Source organism: Electrophorus electricus, chromosome 15 (genome assembly GCF_041902795.1).
Source record: "Electrophorus electricus isolate QZ-2024a chromosome 15, ASM4190279v1, whole genome shotgun sequence".
NCBI classification, from domain to species: domain Eukaryota; kingdom Metazoa; phylum Chordata; class Actinopteri; order Gymnotiformes; family Gymnotidae; genus Electrophorus; species Electrophorus electricus.
The window spans coordinates 13,006,407-13,021,665 of record NC_137511.1 but is presented as its reverse complement, the minus strand read 5'-3'; the positions used below and the strand labels follow the sequence as shown (position 1 = coordinate 13,021,665).

The 15,259-nt window shown below is 40.7% G+C and overlaps 2 protein-coding genes across 10 annotated transcripts in view; both read left to right on the top strand.

Annotated features, from left to right (window-relative positions):
* The first annotated feature begins 1,166 nt into the window (after nt 1-1,166).
* On the top strand, nt 1,167-5,707 carry LOC113584551 (legumain). Of its 4 annotated transcripts, XM_027021544.3 has the most exons (14): nt 1,167-1,594; nt 1,734-1,808; nt 2,208-2,305; nt 2,492-2,573; nt 2,798-2,889; nt 2,997-3,072; nt 3,153-3,215; nt 3,318-3,384; nt 3,601-3,719; nt 3,856-3,945; nt 4,214-4,423; nt 4,675-4,839; nt 5,002-5,072; nt 5,281-5,707. In XM_027021544.3, exons 2-14 carry the CDS (start codon nt 1,734-1,736, stop codon nt 5,327-5,329), a joined length of 1,257 nt encoding a protein of 418 aa, XP_026877345.1. In that variant the 5' UTR covers nt 1,167-1,594; the 3' UTR covers nt 5,330-5,707. The 4 variants fall into 4 exon arrangements, with proteins under 4 accessions (XP_026877345.1, XP_081554009.1, XP_026877344.2 ...); XM_081697883.1 differs by lacking the exon at nt 5,281-5,707 and having other exon boundaries at nt 5,002-5,226; XM_027021543.3 differs by lacking the exons at nt 1,167-1,594; nt 1,734-1,808; nt 5,281-5,707 and adding an exon at nt 1,985-2,073 and having other exon boundaries at nt 5,002-5,226.
* A 1,507-nt stretch (nt 5,708-7,214) lies between these two features.
* The window catches only part of mpp7a (MAGUK p55 scaffold protein 7a), a 91,743-nt gene continuing 83,698 nt past the window's right edge, over nt 7,215-15,259 (top strand). For 3 of the 6 annotated variants that reach the window (XM_027021542.3, XM_027021539.3, XM_027021540.3), the window contains exon 1: nt 7,215-7,853. The gene's annotated coding sequence lies outside the window, so the exon portion shown is untranslated. The remainder of the gene's footprint in view (nt 7,854-15,259) is intronic. The other 3 variants (XM_027021541.3, XM_081697192.1, XM_035533514.2) reach the window with 3 other exon arrangements.

Below are 15,259 nucleotides of genomic sequence, written 5' to 3'. Positions count from 1 at the left end.
AGGACACCTAACGCTAGGGTCTCGGTGACGGCGCAGAACGTCCAAGCTCAGCACAGCTCCTGCCATAGGCTAGAGCTTCAGAAGCCAGACGGAGCAAAGTAGCTCCAGGAAGAGGAGGAGAGAGACAAATTCCCTGAGCTCCTCTTACAGCTCAGAGAGGGAGAGCAAGATTAGAAGATGGGACAATGAATGGGAATGAAGTCACTTCACTCAACGCGATAATAATAAAAACTTATGTTTGGCTATTTGAAGAAGCAGTAAAGATAAAATAAATATTAATGATTGCTTACCATATGCCGTGTTTAATTGGGGTTTTTTTTTGTTTGTTTGTTTGTTTTTTTTGAGGGTACAGCTCATTTTTTATGTAAAAAAAACCATTTTTTTAGATTTGATTAAAGTTAACTCTTTAATCTTCACAGAGAATAATCGTGATTAACAAAAATAATCCTGATTGACTAAAATACATGCACTCTACAATAACGGCAACAGAAACTGTAACTAACAACAACAACCTAGAAAAGACGCGACTAAATAAATAAACACAAGCGCACAAATCAACGGTTTGAACACTAAATGTTAAAGTATTTGGAAGGGGATCTCTGTCTTTCTAACCCAGTGGTGGATGCCAGAATGTAATTGCCTTTAAAGGTTCCCTGATCATTTCTCTTCATCTTTTCTCTTATGGATCCATGCATAATATATCTGTGTTAGTCACTAATACATATTTTGTTTGCTTAAATTTGACGTTTGATTGGGGATTTGGTTTTCGATTGTGCATGAATTCACTTAGTTTAAAACACAAAAACTGCTACTATAGGAGAATTTGATACAGGATGAAACTGACTCTGCTGGACGCCTCTTTTATGAGGGAAAGCGAGAGTAAAAGGTGTTCAGTCAGTCATCCGCAGCTGAAGCAGACACAAGGGACCTGGTAAGGAACCAAACAGTTTTATAATTGTTCTGATACATTTTTTGTTGGAATAACTGTATTGTGTCATATCAGACTCCTATAGGTTACTATCGATTTCATCCTTCATAAAGTGTTAACAGTAATTTAACAGCAGATGCAGTTTGATAATTCTTTATTGATCATATTCAGTGCATCTTTCTTACTTCCTTATTTACTTAAATACTTTCTTATTTTGGACTTCTAAATGAAGAGACACCTAACACCGTGGCAGTATTCTTACCGCCATAACTGTATGTGTTATCAGTCACAAACGTTTTGCATTTTCTTAAAGGGAGTTGAAAGCAAGTCAGAGGGCGCCAACGACGCCGTGTCAGAGTGCTGTATTCATCAGCACGTTGCCCTATCTGTCTTTGCATATCAGTGCCACCAGAGGGCGTGGTAGCCAGTTATACTCAACCGCAGGAAAAAGTTTCATTGTGTGAAAAGCTGAGCCCCTCCAAAACATTGATTCACTGAACATTATGCGTGTTACATGGTGAGTTTTGTAATTTGTAATAGCAAATCTCATTCAAGGTGGCTATACCAGCTCCCGAGGGTATCCACTGGAAAAGTTACTGAAAGAGTATCATCAATAAATAGCAAAACTGAAAAAGCGTCATCAAGAAAAAGAAAAAAAACATAAAGGTAAAAAAAAAAAAAAAAAGCCAACAATATTTGAAAATTCTCCAGTGTGAGATTTGCTAATATTTCTTAAAAATGCTAAATAATCCTACATGCAAAGGTTTATGGTTTGACTTGTCACTTGTTCTTGTTTCCCTGTGAGATGAGCGGAAGTGAACGGAAGCAATGGGTTCTGCTAGTGGCAGGCTCCAAAGGTTGGACAAATTACAGACACCAGGTATGACTAGTGCAGTCCCACCAGCACTCAGTCCCACCTACTTTATCTGCTTCAGAAACATCCAATGTGTAACACATTTTTATTTATTTATTTATTATTCATTTCTCTTTCAAACCATCTTCAAAATGGAAGCAAAATGTTTTGGTGTTTTCATGGGCTTACGACGGCTTTCAGTAACGGTGTGGTTTTTATGAAGATCAACACTGTACAATGTTGGTCCCGCCCCTGCCCAATGCTGTCAGGAGAATTAACGATCGCTGTTCAAGTAAAGAGACAGGGTGACGTAGCTCTCGTGAATCTCTAGATGCTTGAAATATCTCTGCACTGGCTTTGATTAAAATGCAATGCAGAATTTAGTGTTACCTGAGTAAAACATAATGTTTTGTCTCTCTTCATTAGGCAAATGTCTGTCATGCCTATCAAATGGTTCAGAGCAATGGCATTCCCAATGATCAAGTGGTTGTGATGATGTATGATGATATAGCTTACAGTGAGCAGTAAGTATCTGTTTAATTCTTTGTTTATCATTGTCTCTCCTACAAAGCAAGATATGTGAGCCAAACTACAGAGATTGCAGTATAATGACTGTTTGGCTGGAATAAGGATTTTATGTGAACTGAATTGACATTTTCGGAGCTGGGTTTCTGAGGCAGAAAGTTTTTTGTTTTTAACTTTCCCAACAGGAACCCACACCCAGGAGAAATTATCAACGAGCCCGGTGGTCCAAATGTTTACCCGGGGGTTTTGAAGGACTACACTGGAGTAGTATGTATGCTCCAGCTTATGCTCTGATGCAGAGTGCACTGCCTGACAGTACAGCTCAGCACCTGTTGACTGAAGAGTCCATGAGCAGAATCAGACCAGAAGCTGTGAGGATGAGGCAGCATGTGCACTGTGCATGCCTGGCATTGGGAGTGTATGGTGGATCACGGAATGGATGAATGAATGAATGAATTAATTAATTAATTAATGTTTTTATTTTTTTACAGGATGTATCAGTGGCCAACTTCCTGGCAGTGCTTAGGGGGGATGAAGCAGGTGTCAATAAACAGACAGGGGGCCCGGTCAAGGTCTTGAGAAGGTTATCTGCCCATGGTCTACATGGTTGATACAATATAAAGAAAAAAGCCCTGATTTTCAGAGAAGTGCTGTTGCATTAACTACCTGTCCCATGCCTTTTCTGAGCAGTGATGAACGCGACACAGTTTTCATCTATCTGGCAGACCACGGCAGTACCGGGGTGTTTGCCTTCCCCAGGGAATTTGTAAGCTCTGCTTTCAAAACTATCCTTGTTTGATGCATTTTTGCAAACACTGGCATTAAACATATTTTCTTGCATTTCAGCTTCATGCGTCTGACCTTGTGGACACTATAAATGAGATGGCAAGATGCCAGAAGTTTTCACAGGTTAGCAATTAACTAACATACCAGCAGTTTGCAAAGGTTAGCAATCCACTGACAGGTTTCCTGCATTTTTTCCCCCACTTGTTTCTTTTAATAACATTGTAGATGGTGATTTACATGGAAAGCTGCTGCTCTGGATCAATGATGCTCCATCTCCCCAAAAATGCCCAAGGTATATTTAATCTGATCTTGCTAAGTTATTTTATTTTTATTTTTTTACCCAAACAATGATAGTTTGTCCCCTTGTTCCCTGTGGGAATGGACCTGAATTTGTAGTTTTACTTATGCAATAGTGGTTAGAGATGAATCAGATTTTTTGTGATCTTGCATATTTTAGTTGGGTGGAGATGTGATTGGCTCTCTTTCCTTTTTCTCCTCGGGGTTCTAGCATATGGAGTAGCAGCCTCCCTGCCCTATGAATCACACTGTGCCTGTTTCTATGATGAAGACAGGCTTACATTTCTTGCTGGTGAATTCACATCATGTTGGCTCTTCCACAGTCAGACAGTCAGTTCAATTTCTTTTCCCTCAATCTCAATGCAGTTAAAACATGTTCTCAGTAAACTGAAAAAATAAACACATATGTTTCAGGGAGATCATGCTTTTAAATGGTATTAACAGCATATGTTTCCTTTTCAAAAAGTCTGATCTCACACAGACAACCTTCCAGGATCAGTTTGTGTTTTTGCAACAAAAGATCACCCAATCTACTCCTTGTCAGTATGGTAACAATGTACGTATAAATATACAATAAAATGCTAACATTCTAGTTTCTTTAGTGTGTTAAACTGAATACTCATTTCACTCAGTTAAACTTGTATGTATTTAGATATTCATCCTTGGAGACGTTTTGTCACTACCTCTGTGAAATTCCTCTCACCTTACCGCCATCCCCTCCAGAGTTTATTTTGTTGAACTTAAACATAGAAGGCAGGTTTCTGCAGTCTGACACATCTAAATGCAAAGCAGAAACGTTTCAGCTGTTTCACACTGTTTTCCAGGAGCTGAGCAGCCTGACCATCAGTGACGTTTTGGGTAATTCTGACCCCAGAACTCGGGCATCACGTTTCAGAGGGGCTGAGACCTTCCAACTAACCCATCTCACACCATCTTCCGAAGTTCCACTGATAATTCAAAGGCGCAGAATTCAAAGAGAATCCAACCCCGTGAAAAAGGAGGCTCTCCAGAGAGACCTTGATAAACTTCTGCAGGTCAAAATCAACAGATGCGTATCTCTCAGAACTAATGTATTATTTAGTCTGATTTTGCATCATTTACAGTACCGCCTGCCAGAAAAGCCTCTCAGTAGTTTTCCAAGATTGCACTCTGTGAACTCTCAACAAACTCAGAAACATTTGCTGAGTTTGTAATCCTAATACAAACACATATGGTTTGGTTTTTTATGATTCATCTCTGTAGTTAAATTGCATTATTACAGATTCCTTTTTAAAATTTTTCTAAGACAAGAAATGCTGTCAAGAAAGCTGTGCATGCCATTGCTAAGCGTGCCTGTCCTGAGGAGGCAGCCAGAGTCATGGCTGACAGGCGTCCACTCACTCGACTGGCTGATATGAAAGCCCTAGTAGAGCACTTCAGCCGTACCTTCAGTGGCTGGAGTCAGGACCAGGTGAACTATGGCTTTCTTATACTTCATATTAACAGTCATAACCTCAGAGTTGGGATGTGGTTTTTTTTTTTTTTTAAATCTGTGTATTCAGGCTTAAGGTTATTTGGTTGCTCTTTCTGCACAAATGCTAACAAACATTTCTCTTTCTGTCTTCATGTGTAGCTTGCTGATTTTGGGCTTTTACACATGCATGTGTTTGTGAATCTCTGTGAGTCTGGGGTGGACATTGCCAGGTCAGTCAGGAAATGTAACGTGAAACTGCAATTTTCAGTCATTTTCAGTGTAACCCATTTAGATGAAAAAAAAAAAAAGTTAACTTTGACCTAAAATGATACGAGAGCTGTTCATCGTCTTTGCCAGTAAAATCATGCACACCTATTTTGATTTTTTATTTTGAGGCTGATCATTGATATTGCTCTTCATTTGGTTGCATTTTCAAAGGATCGAAGAGGCCATAACCACCGTGAGCTCTTTGACAGAGTTCTGGTGAACACGTCAGTTCAGCACTGAAGCTACTGCTGGCCTCTTCTGTTGCTCACTTGTTGCTTTTATGTCTTGCATTAGTAAAGCTCAGTGAATGAGACGGTGATGATGGCGAGAATAGTTTTAATGATAATATACTTTAATACTTGTTCCAGGGTCTGATATCACATAATCACTGCATCTGGTAGTCAGTTTTCGCCTTTCCATTTCAGGACCGTGATGTCAAATTTCTTTACAGTCATAACATATTGAACACTGAGCGAATCAAAGGGTTTTCCACCTAAATCTAAATCTAAATCTTGGCTGATTGCAAAAAAAACAAACAAACCTAAATGATTTACCCTAAAGGGTAAAATAGGTATGTATATGTTGAAATAAACAGATATATGGCTTCAAATGTCTGCTTGGTCATTAATCCCATTGGTCAGGGTTTTACAAAATACAGATGCAGTTTACATCTATTTCTGTTCATTGTTTGCTAAGCTTAAATTTCACTTTATTTTCCTGTCTTGCACAATTTTCTAAAGCAATACCATAAATAGGTCAATGTCCTTCAATGCAGGACATGTATTTATTTTCAAGTGCTACGTACTTTAATAGTAATGTTAATGTAATACTGTAATGTAATGTTAATTAGACTAGTGAATGGTGAGATACTGATACATGGCAGTGCAGAAATCACAGTTTACATATCACATGGTTTTCATATGGGTCAGGTAGGGGTAGTGTGAAATGTACTTCACCCTAGAGAAAGTTAATTATTATTCTGAAGGTATAAGGCTTGTACAGAGGTAATAACCTGTGACTGTGTGAGTGTAAAATTACCTGCTTGAATATATACCATATTACAATACTATATTTCACATCTACATCATTTAAGGTACTTGACTATTAATCAGAAGGTTGCTGGTTCAAGCCCCACCATTGAATAGCTGTTACTATTGGGACCCTGAGCAAGGCCCTTAACCCTCAAATTGTGTTCAGTTATAATTGTAAACTACATAAGTAATTAGCAGTTAGTGTAAGTAATCTTTAGAATCTCGGGCCCTATCTTTTGCAAGGGGAAAACGAACTATGTATTTACTATGTAATAACCCAGACATAACTCAGACACAAGGGGGCGCTAATCTGCTCTACATGAAACAGTTGCGCTCAAGTGGGTAGGGTTGCACTGTAACGATAAACTGCAGGTGCATTATAAGAAACCATGAGTGATATTTAGCTTCCAATATAATGTATTGGCCATTAATTATTTATTAATTATAGAATTAATCATCCCTGTTTGGTAATTCATTATTTCTTTCACGTTTCTGCAAGGAGGTTTAATTATAGTGAGTCTGTTGTGTTGTTAGGTGTATGTACATGTAGCAGTTTTTTAGTTTGGTTGTTTTTTTGTATTATTTGTTTATTTTATTTGTTTAGAACCATAACCGTAGAGAATTATTACAGAGGTGGGCCATTACAAGTCAACAAGCAATCCGTCATGTGTAATAGATGTGTTGAAAAGTGCTGATCTGGAATCAGTTTTTGTCTTTTACTTCCTCATAAACAAGGTGGGAAATGATGCAACATGACCGTATTAGAATTATAATACTAATAATTAGAAGAAGAAGAAGAAGAAGAAGAAGAAGAAGAAGAAGAAGAAGAAGAAGAAGAAGGAGAAGAAGAAAAAGTCTTTGTTGTTGTATGCTTATTTCACTACAAAATAAACTCAGAAAAAATAAAATAAACAAAATTAAAAAAAAATATTTTTAGCAAAAACCCATTTTTTATCAATAGGTTCTTTTGAAAAAACAGATATTGTCAATAGTCGTTCCTTTGGATGGCTTTTCAGATGCAAGAAAGAAGCATAAAACCATTTGTTTTATTTTGAACTCGTAAAACCAGTCTGACCTGTACAATTCCACGCCGCCACCAGTAAAGAAGTTTAGCATGTCAGGGCTGATCCGAGCAACATATGACAGTCTTGAGACAGGTTATGATCTACGACACTTAAAAAGCAGGGTATCGTTGTGTCGATAATGTTTAACTATGGAAAGTGTTTTTTATTAAGATAGATAAGATTATCAAAACTCAGTCTGTAGGTCTATTTTTTCCTTATGTCCGTATGTCCAAATTATTTCAAGAAATCGCGTCTAAGTAAACTCCTGTTTATTAATAATTGGTCTTTCTTGTTTAGATTAGGACAGGTGTGGCAAGTGATTGACTATTTAGTAGCCAATAAGATTTCACAATTATGCTTCGGTCCCGCCCTATTTGCAGACAAAGCCCAATCAATGAAAGAATTAGTTCCTCCCGCTTGCTTCGCTGGATGCGGATTGAGCAAGGTTTCTCATGTGGAAGTATTGTAGAAGCGTAGCCGTATTCCAAGTAAGCGTGCTCCTCTGAAGCTTTGCAGTATTTAGTTGTTTGTATGTTTGTTTTTTGAAGGCACGGGTGGGAGCGAGTGTGTTTTGCAAGCCAGTGCTCAAACTCTGTCCAAAAAACTGCAAGACGTCTTGACTTGACCCGCTGTAACCACATAATTCCGAGTGAGTAGCTCGCTAACGTTAACTCATTTGTTTCGAAACAAGTCTTTTCTACGGCACGGTTGAAACTGTCGGTTGAAAACTTAAAAGTCTGAAGTGGAGTTTGCAGCGCTGTGTTTGTAAACGGAAGCTCCGTGTCTCAACCCCTCGGCGTTTGTTTGTTTTGCGTTCTGTTCTGGATTAGCAAGCGTGCGCACTTGCTTTGTACGTGTCCGTCCGGGTTTGTCTCCTGGACCTTAACTTTCCTTTCGTTGTTCCAAGTGATCTTGTCTCAACTACGATGTGCCGGAGTGTTACTTTACCTTGAACGCTTGCTTTGTCGAGGAAAAAAAGTTGTTTTTGTTTTTTAAATAATGGAACCGTCGACTGAAGTTTAACACGGACATCATCGATGATTCTTCGCGCAAACCGCTGTCAATTTATATCTTACTGGCGCTTGCTTATTATAATGTAACCTATAATAACATTTATTTCTTCTTCTTCTTCTTGCTTGAAGTAATGGGCTCTGCCTTATTAATAGTCTACATGTATGGCAGGGGCAGACTAAATGTCTAATTGTAGGCCATATCTAGGATTGTTTCCTAAATGTGCGGTATAATTTCATCAGATTCATGTGGGCAGCAACACTCCAGAGGTTGTTCAGTGTTCTGCCACCCCCAGTTCAGCTCAGTTCAGTTAGGGCTGTGAATTCTGTTCAAGACCATGTTCTACCATCAGTACTGTGGGAGACTTGCAAGGTCTGGATTTACTTCTGTCCCTTGCAGGTTGCTGTGTCAGATATCCCTCAAAGTTGTTAGGCAGAGCGATCTTTTTCTTTCTCCCTCTCCCTTTCTCTCTCTCCATTCCACACTCCCACTCCCCCTTTTCTCTGCCTTGCCTCCTCACACGCCTTTGCATGAGGTGTCAGTTGACCGTCTCTTCCACTCTGCTTCTGGTCAGACAGCTTTAACCTTCTGCTCCACTGTGTAACCGGGCACTGGCGAAGGAAGAAGAGAAAGGAGATGCGTGGTGTATGCCTGCAGCTGAACTCGTAATGAGTTGAGCTGGCCCACCAGTCAGGCTGTTTCACTTCTGTTTGCATTCCATTCCTTCACTGCTGGCCTTTAAATGTGCAGGATTGCAAGATGTCCCACGCATACTGGGTCTGATATGCCTAGTGGATGGGCGTCTGGGGAGTGTGTTTACTTTGGAATTCCAGCGAGATTAGTAGAGGTCTCAGTTTAGTAAGTTAGTAAGAAGATGTGTTAAACAGGCTAGGAGTCAACAGCAGGTTCAGTATACCCAGTCCTCTTAGGTCATCTGAGCATCTGAAATGGTGATACATGCAAGCCGTGCTCAAAATCACAGGGGCAAATGTAGTCCAAGGTGTGTGTGTGTGCCCTGTAGGGCCATACTTTACGTCATCAGCAAACGTTTACTTTGTCTCTGGGTGTCAGGAAGAAACACACCAAAGGCAATAAGCAATTGTTTTAAAATAAAACCGTCTGAGTTACTCTGTGAATGACTCTCAATCAGTAAAAACGTACAAACACAAATAGACTTACTTAAGATGGTGGTGTCATTTAGATGTGGTGTTTTGCCACATTAGGAAGCAAACATCTGAATTTGTCAGCTGAGCACCAGAAGAGTGCATGGCTATAAAGGGCAGATCGTTCCCCTGATCTCTTCATTGGAAGTGCTGTTTGGAGTTATTGCCCGCAGCGGATAACAAGGCTGAAATATCAGGCTATCGGCAACGTTCCGTTTCGGGAAATGAGAGAGTGGGGAGGAGCTAAGCATGTGTAAGCAGGATTAGTGACAGAAACCGTGCTTTCTCCAATTGAACGTTCCTGATTTGGCTCATTTATCTGTTAAACATCCCTTCACGAGATGGATCTGATGTTCATGCTTGGCATCAACAAATATCCAAATTGAGAAGCGCGAAGTTAAGACTTGGTGGATAATCCTGGATGCTGACATGTTCTGTTGGACTCATTTCCTCAAATAGCAGTCTGGATACTTCACGTTTGTGTGTCTGGGAGGACGTTGTGGGAAGATTCAACTTGGGCCACCGAGGTCCTGGTTTGCAGAAGTCCTGACTTGCAGAGAACGATGGTGAAGGCAAGACGATTGAGAATATCTGAAATGTCAGGCTAGTGTAGGTATCTCATTCTCTGTTGCTGATTAAGAGATACTCACTTAGACTATGAAGACATCCCATCTAGTGTACTATTAGTTATTTGGTGTTTTGATGTGAATTATATAGGGTCTGTCAGTAGTTTTTTCTCTTTTGTCTTGCACTTTTTGGTATGACTTGTAATTATCAATCAGGATTACTAAAGTCAGTGTATTCAATGTATCTTTGCAACGTGTGATGGTTTGACTTGACAACTAATTAAAAAGAAGTTGCAATAGAATTTACTGATTTACCATCAGAACTGCAATTTTAGTCTAAGAATAGATTTAATCCATGTTCAAGGAGCTGGCCCATCATGATTAGGAAAATAATGTTTAAAACCGAGCTACTTCGCAAATTCTTTGGCTTTGCTGAACAGCAGGTGAATGGTACAGTCCTGATGACACAGGCTTGTGTGCAGGTGAAGTTCTGAAGAACATTGCATTGTGTTTGTTCTCGATACAGAGTGCACAGTGGCAGTTCAGGTGTAGAGCGCATGTAGTCTGCAGACACAGCAGGAGAGGTTCAGCTGAGCTGACGTCGGCTGCCTTCTCCACGTCTGCTGCTAGGTGCCCAGCTGGCTGGATTCACCGTGCTTCCATGGCGTCACGTAATCTTCATACCCGAAGATTACCTTCAGTGCACTTTCAGTGAAGCACAGTGGAACCTAAACACACCATACATCGTTTACTTTGAGTTCACATTAATGAACAAACTCTGGTTCAGACTTTGACACATGAATCATGTGTGGAAAAAGTTCAGTTCAGTTATGATGTAACCTATGGCAAAGAGGCAGCTTCAGTTAACAGTATGGGAATATTACACTAAATATTAAATATTATGAGGAAGTAAATATTCAAAGCCTGTATGCTGGGAATGTTGGGAGTGACGGCCTAATAATCAGTTCTTGTTTCTGAACCATCATTAACAATAACTGATCCTTGTTCAGCTGATTAGGCTGTCAGAAACAAGAACTGACTCTGCAATGGTGTGGTCTCCATGTGAAGCTTGATACATGTGACCCTCAGGTGTAATGCAGCTTTATGAAGCTATTTTTAATCTGTGATCTGCAGCCACTGGTTAGGTTTCACACCACTTGCGCCACTACACTTGACTCTGTATTCTCATTATGGACCAGGGCGGCACAAGTATTGAGTCAAAGGCCAGTGAATGAATGATTGGAAAGAGGACCAGCTTCTAAACACAAACAATTTCAGCACATTGAATAAGACCAACTCTCACACATCTCAACAGAAAACAGTACTGTGGTACAGCAGTGTGCACACACATCGTGAAATAATTGACAGCTCATCTGTTTGCACCCCCTCCCCCCAATGCTCACGCACACTGGGGACAGTGAGGGAGAGATCAATCAGATTGATTGATTGATAGGTTAGCTCTTCTATGCTTCTGAAAGTTTAGGGAGAGGGACAGTGACAGTGACTGGCTGGTTTCTCACACCAGGAGGAATTTGTGAGGCGCATCTCTCTCAGCAGTGTTCCAGAATCTTCTACTGCCCCAATCCATTTCACAATTTGAGAAGCTTGTCAGTTTAAGCATGAAACCCCATTTAGTTAATAAAATTTAGCAGCTAATCAAAGTATTCTTACATTATGACTAAGCATTTTAATCACACCTGACTGCTCATGACTTGGCTCGAGAAGGACGTACTCGTCTGTTATGACACTGGGGCCAGGATGGCGCTGATTTTGTGGTCTGAGCAGCCTTGTCCTAGACCCGTTACTCTGCACAATGGCATCCATGCCCAGCTCCAACACACCTGATAACGGCACCCAAAGGCTTTCATATCTGTGATTATGAAGGTGAAGTGCGTTCATTGCAGGGATGACCAAAATCGTGCAGTGCATAGGGTCATCAGGACTGGGAACAAGCAGTAGTCAAGCAAAGCGCAATGGGGTGTCTGATGCGAGCGTGTTGGGGTGACTCGGTGTTAGATAAACTGTCGTTTCTGTTACAGCTGCTGTCCAGAAATCAAGGCTCCACTTGTGTACTGTTCCTCTTGGTTAATTGATGAGAAATTTCCATGGACCACCCAGTGTATTGTAGCCACCTATTTTCGTGGCTTGGCTCTTAATAATTCAGCTATGTAGGAAAATGGAGAAAGTAAGCTCATAATAAACCCTTTTGTATGTACCTGGATAACGGCAGTTTCTTCCTTCGCAACTATGTCATGTTTAATCCTGCAGAGATGTTGGAGAGATGTTAGTGGGTGGATAACAGCACACTGGCCAGATTCATAAACCATGACCTGGACTATGCAAAATGTACAACACAGTATTTAATCCCTGTTTATGAAGTTAGCGCACCAGCGCAGTTTACTGTTGTGATAAATTCATCTGTGCCCAAGGTGAATCTGATTATCAAAACTGACATGTAAATGAGGCTATACATATTAAAGAACTACATCAAGAGGCTGACTGGTGAACGCTTGATGTGAGACCAGTGGTACACTGAAAACTGGAAGCTGCGTTTAAAAATGTAAGCATTTGGAACATCACCAAGCCAGGAACCAAGCTGATGACTCCAGGTCTTCTAAATCATGGCAGAGAAGCAAAATGGCACATTTCCTCAGTCTATAGCTGTTTATTATTCCTCTGATGCAACTTTGGCATTTTTGTGACAAAGATTCGTGGCATTTTGAGATCTTGTTCAAGCAAATCACCATCTTTTTTATGTAGACTCTTCCTCCTGCTAAGTTTGCCATCATGTGTATCCCAAGCAAAACAAAATTAGATAAATGTGTGCATGCACAGATAATTTGCATGTGTAACCAGGCATGTTTCCCGGCGGGAGGGGGAAATAAAATTCATGTCGGCTTCGCAATTGGACAGGTTCTGGTTTTTTGGTTTTTTGTTGTTTGCATCTTGGGTTTCCATTATATTATACTAGTGTCATACACAATACAGTAGCACCATATATTGCACAATTGGTAAAATACGCTGGGAATTCCCATTTATGAATGAGGAAACTTGTAGTATTAGCAGCGCTACTTGTTAACGTGAAATCTGACGATATGTAGACCCACTGTTTAGGTACATGCTCAAAATATCAGTATATGCCAACATCTTATACTGGTGTTGTAGGTGATGTAATTAGCTTATTGTGGCATGTGTGATGACTGATATTGTAACACAAATTGACCACCAAAATCTGACCCTAATGCACTAAGGCTTCACAGTATACAAAAAAAAAAATATTATAATATTGCTACACATGATTGTTATACCTTGGCCAAATATTAAAACGCATCGGTGAACTGTAGTTGTGATGTGCTTAAAGACTGGCCTGCATTATTTACACACAAATTAGACTCTGCTCTGTGGGTGCTGTGAATTCACCTGTAATGCTGAAGAGCAGTCATGATGCATACGGCACACAGTGATGCAGCCTGTGATTTGCTAGAAGGCTAGTTTGCATACGGCAAACTCCTGCGGTTATCAGTTATGCAAAAGCCAATACTGCGATCATTTATTTAAAAGAATAGATTTATGGGTGAGACCCATAGTCCAAGATGATTCATGAGACACACACTTCTGAACACTCCTCTCGCCCCTGGGTCTCACTGAACAGATGTTGCACACAAATACGATCGGGAACAGCGCAATTATCTCTACCTTAAACTCCGCCCTTACCTTGGCTCACTTCCTGTCTCTTTTTGGCAACAGTAATATTGGTGTGAGGGAGAGGAGAAATAGAAAAGGGCAGGGGGTAGTTGACACACTGCTCCTTTGTGGCCACTCTCTCTCCGCCTGGTAGTTGGCTGAGTTATTTGCTGAGGCCTAACGTTTCCTTCTGTCCTCGTTTTTCTGTGCTCTGCTCGTCCTGTTCGGGCCGTTGGTGAACGGTTGGTGTAGAGCACCGTTATGTTTGTGTGCCAGCCGGTAATCCCTTCTTTCCGGGCAGCTGTCTGAAGTGGCCCTTGGCTAGTGCCTGCTGTGTGACTTGCTCTGGCTCCAAATATTGGCCTCCCCTTCAGACTGCCCCCAAACCTGAGTGACCCAGATAAGCCTGATCCTCAGGCTGGCAGGTTACTTCAGTTTAGACATACTGTTGTGTGTGTGTGTGTGTGTGTGTGCGTGCGCGCTAACTGTATTGTATAGAGAGAGCGTGGGTATACACTGTCAGTCTTGTGACTCTGCCTTAACCATTAACGCACACATTCATCTCAACTGTGAGAATTTGATTCTCCTGAATACAAGCATAACTAGTGGGTTACTGTTTAGGCCACTGTGATGGAACCTACAAATCCTTGTGCGTAGCTTCACCTTAAACCAGCGTTTTGGGGATTTGTACCCTATTGCGCGTTTAAAGACACTACAGATTGAATGGAATGTTGTCTTACTTTAGTTCTACTTTTCCTAAAGGTCCCGTCCCCCCCCACTTTAAATTTTAGCTGCATATTTGTTTACCAAAGTGTGTGTGTGTGTGTGTGTGTGTGTGTGGAAGGTTCCAGATGAGTAACTGCATTATTCTCTTAGAATAATGTCAGAACCCTTAGTATTTCTGAGATGCACTGATGCATTTTGATCCATTTTTGGTACTGCTAGTACATTTGAACAGCTCCAGTGGTTTATTTCTTGTTTCTTCCACCCAGCTCTTGAATGTATCTAGAATAGAATATAGCACATCCTGGCATGAGGGTAAACATTTTCAGTTAAACATCTATTCAGTTAATCTGGTAATTCTTGTTAAAATAACACCACCTCCCTATTTCCAGTCCAACAACTCTTCATATCTCAAAGCCTGGTAAAAAAAACTCGATCCCTTAGGAAATCCTAGGTAATGCCTTTGCTAGTGTTTTACCTGTTCTGAGGGTAGACAACCAACAAGAATTCCTTTGGTACTCAGTTATCTGACAAATAAAACAGTCACTAATACTATGCTGAAACACTTCAGAATCCACCAGGATGATGCAGAGACCACATCCCTTTTTTTAAGGATCCTCCACTAATCTCCCACAGACAAGACAAAAACATCAAAGACATGCTCATCAAGAGTGAGAGAAATGACCGTTCAGATGAAACTGTGATCAGAGTATGTGAGCGGAGTGCCAGAAAATTGCACTCCTTGCTCAGAGTGGTCTGTAATCACTCTGCTCCAGTACCATTCCAGATTTTCTTAGTCCCCCTCCTGACTCGCTCCTCTGTTCTAACTCCACTCCAGATTTTCTTAGTCCCGCTCCTGACTCGGAGCATGCTGCAGTCCCTCCTCTGCAACTCTGCTCTGATGTCTC

Bases quoted from the DNA above. Each gene is read 5' to 3' on its own strand.
- LOC113584551 (XM_081697883.1), top strand. From the start codon at position 1,734: ATGAGCGGAAGTGAACGGAAGCAATGGGTTCTGCTAGTGGCAGGCTCC. The intron at 2,890-2,996 runs GTTATCTGCCCA...TTTTCTGAGCAG, and splicing joins CCGGTCAAGGTCTTGAGAAG to TGATGAACGCGACACAGTTT. The intron at 3,720-3,855 runs GTCAGTTCAATT...CTTTTCAAAAAG, and splicing joins GGCTCTTCCACAGTCAGACA to TCTGATCTCACACAGACAAC.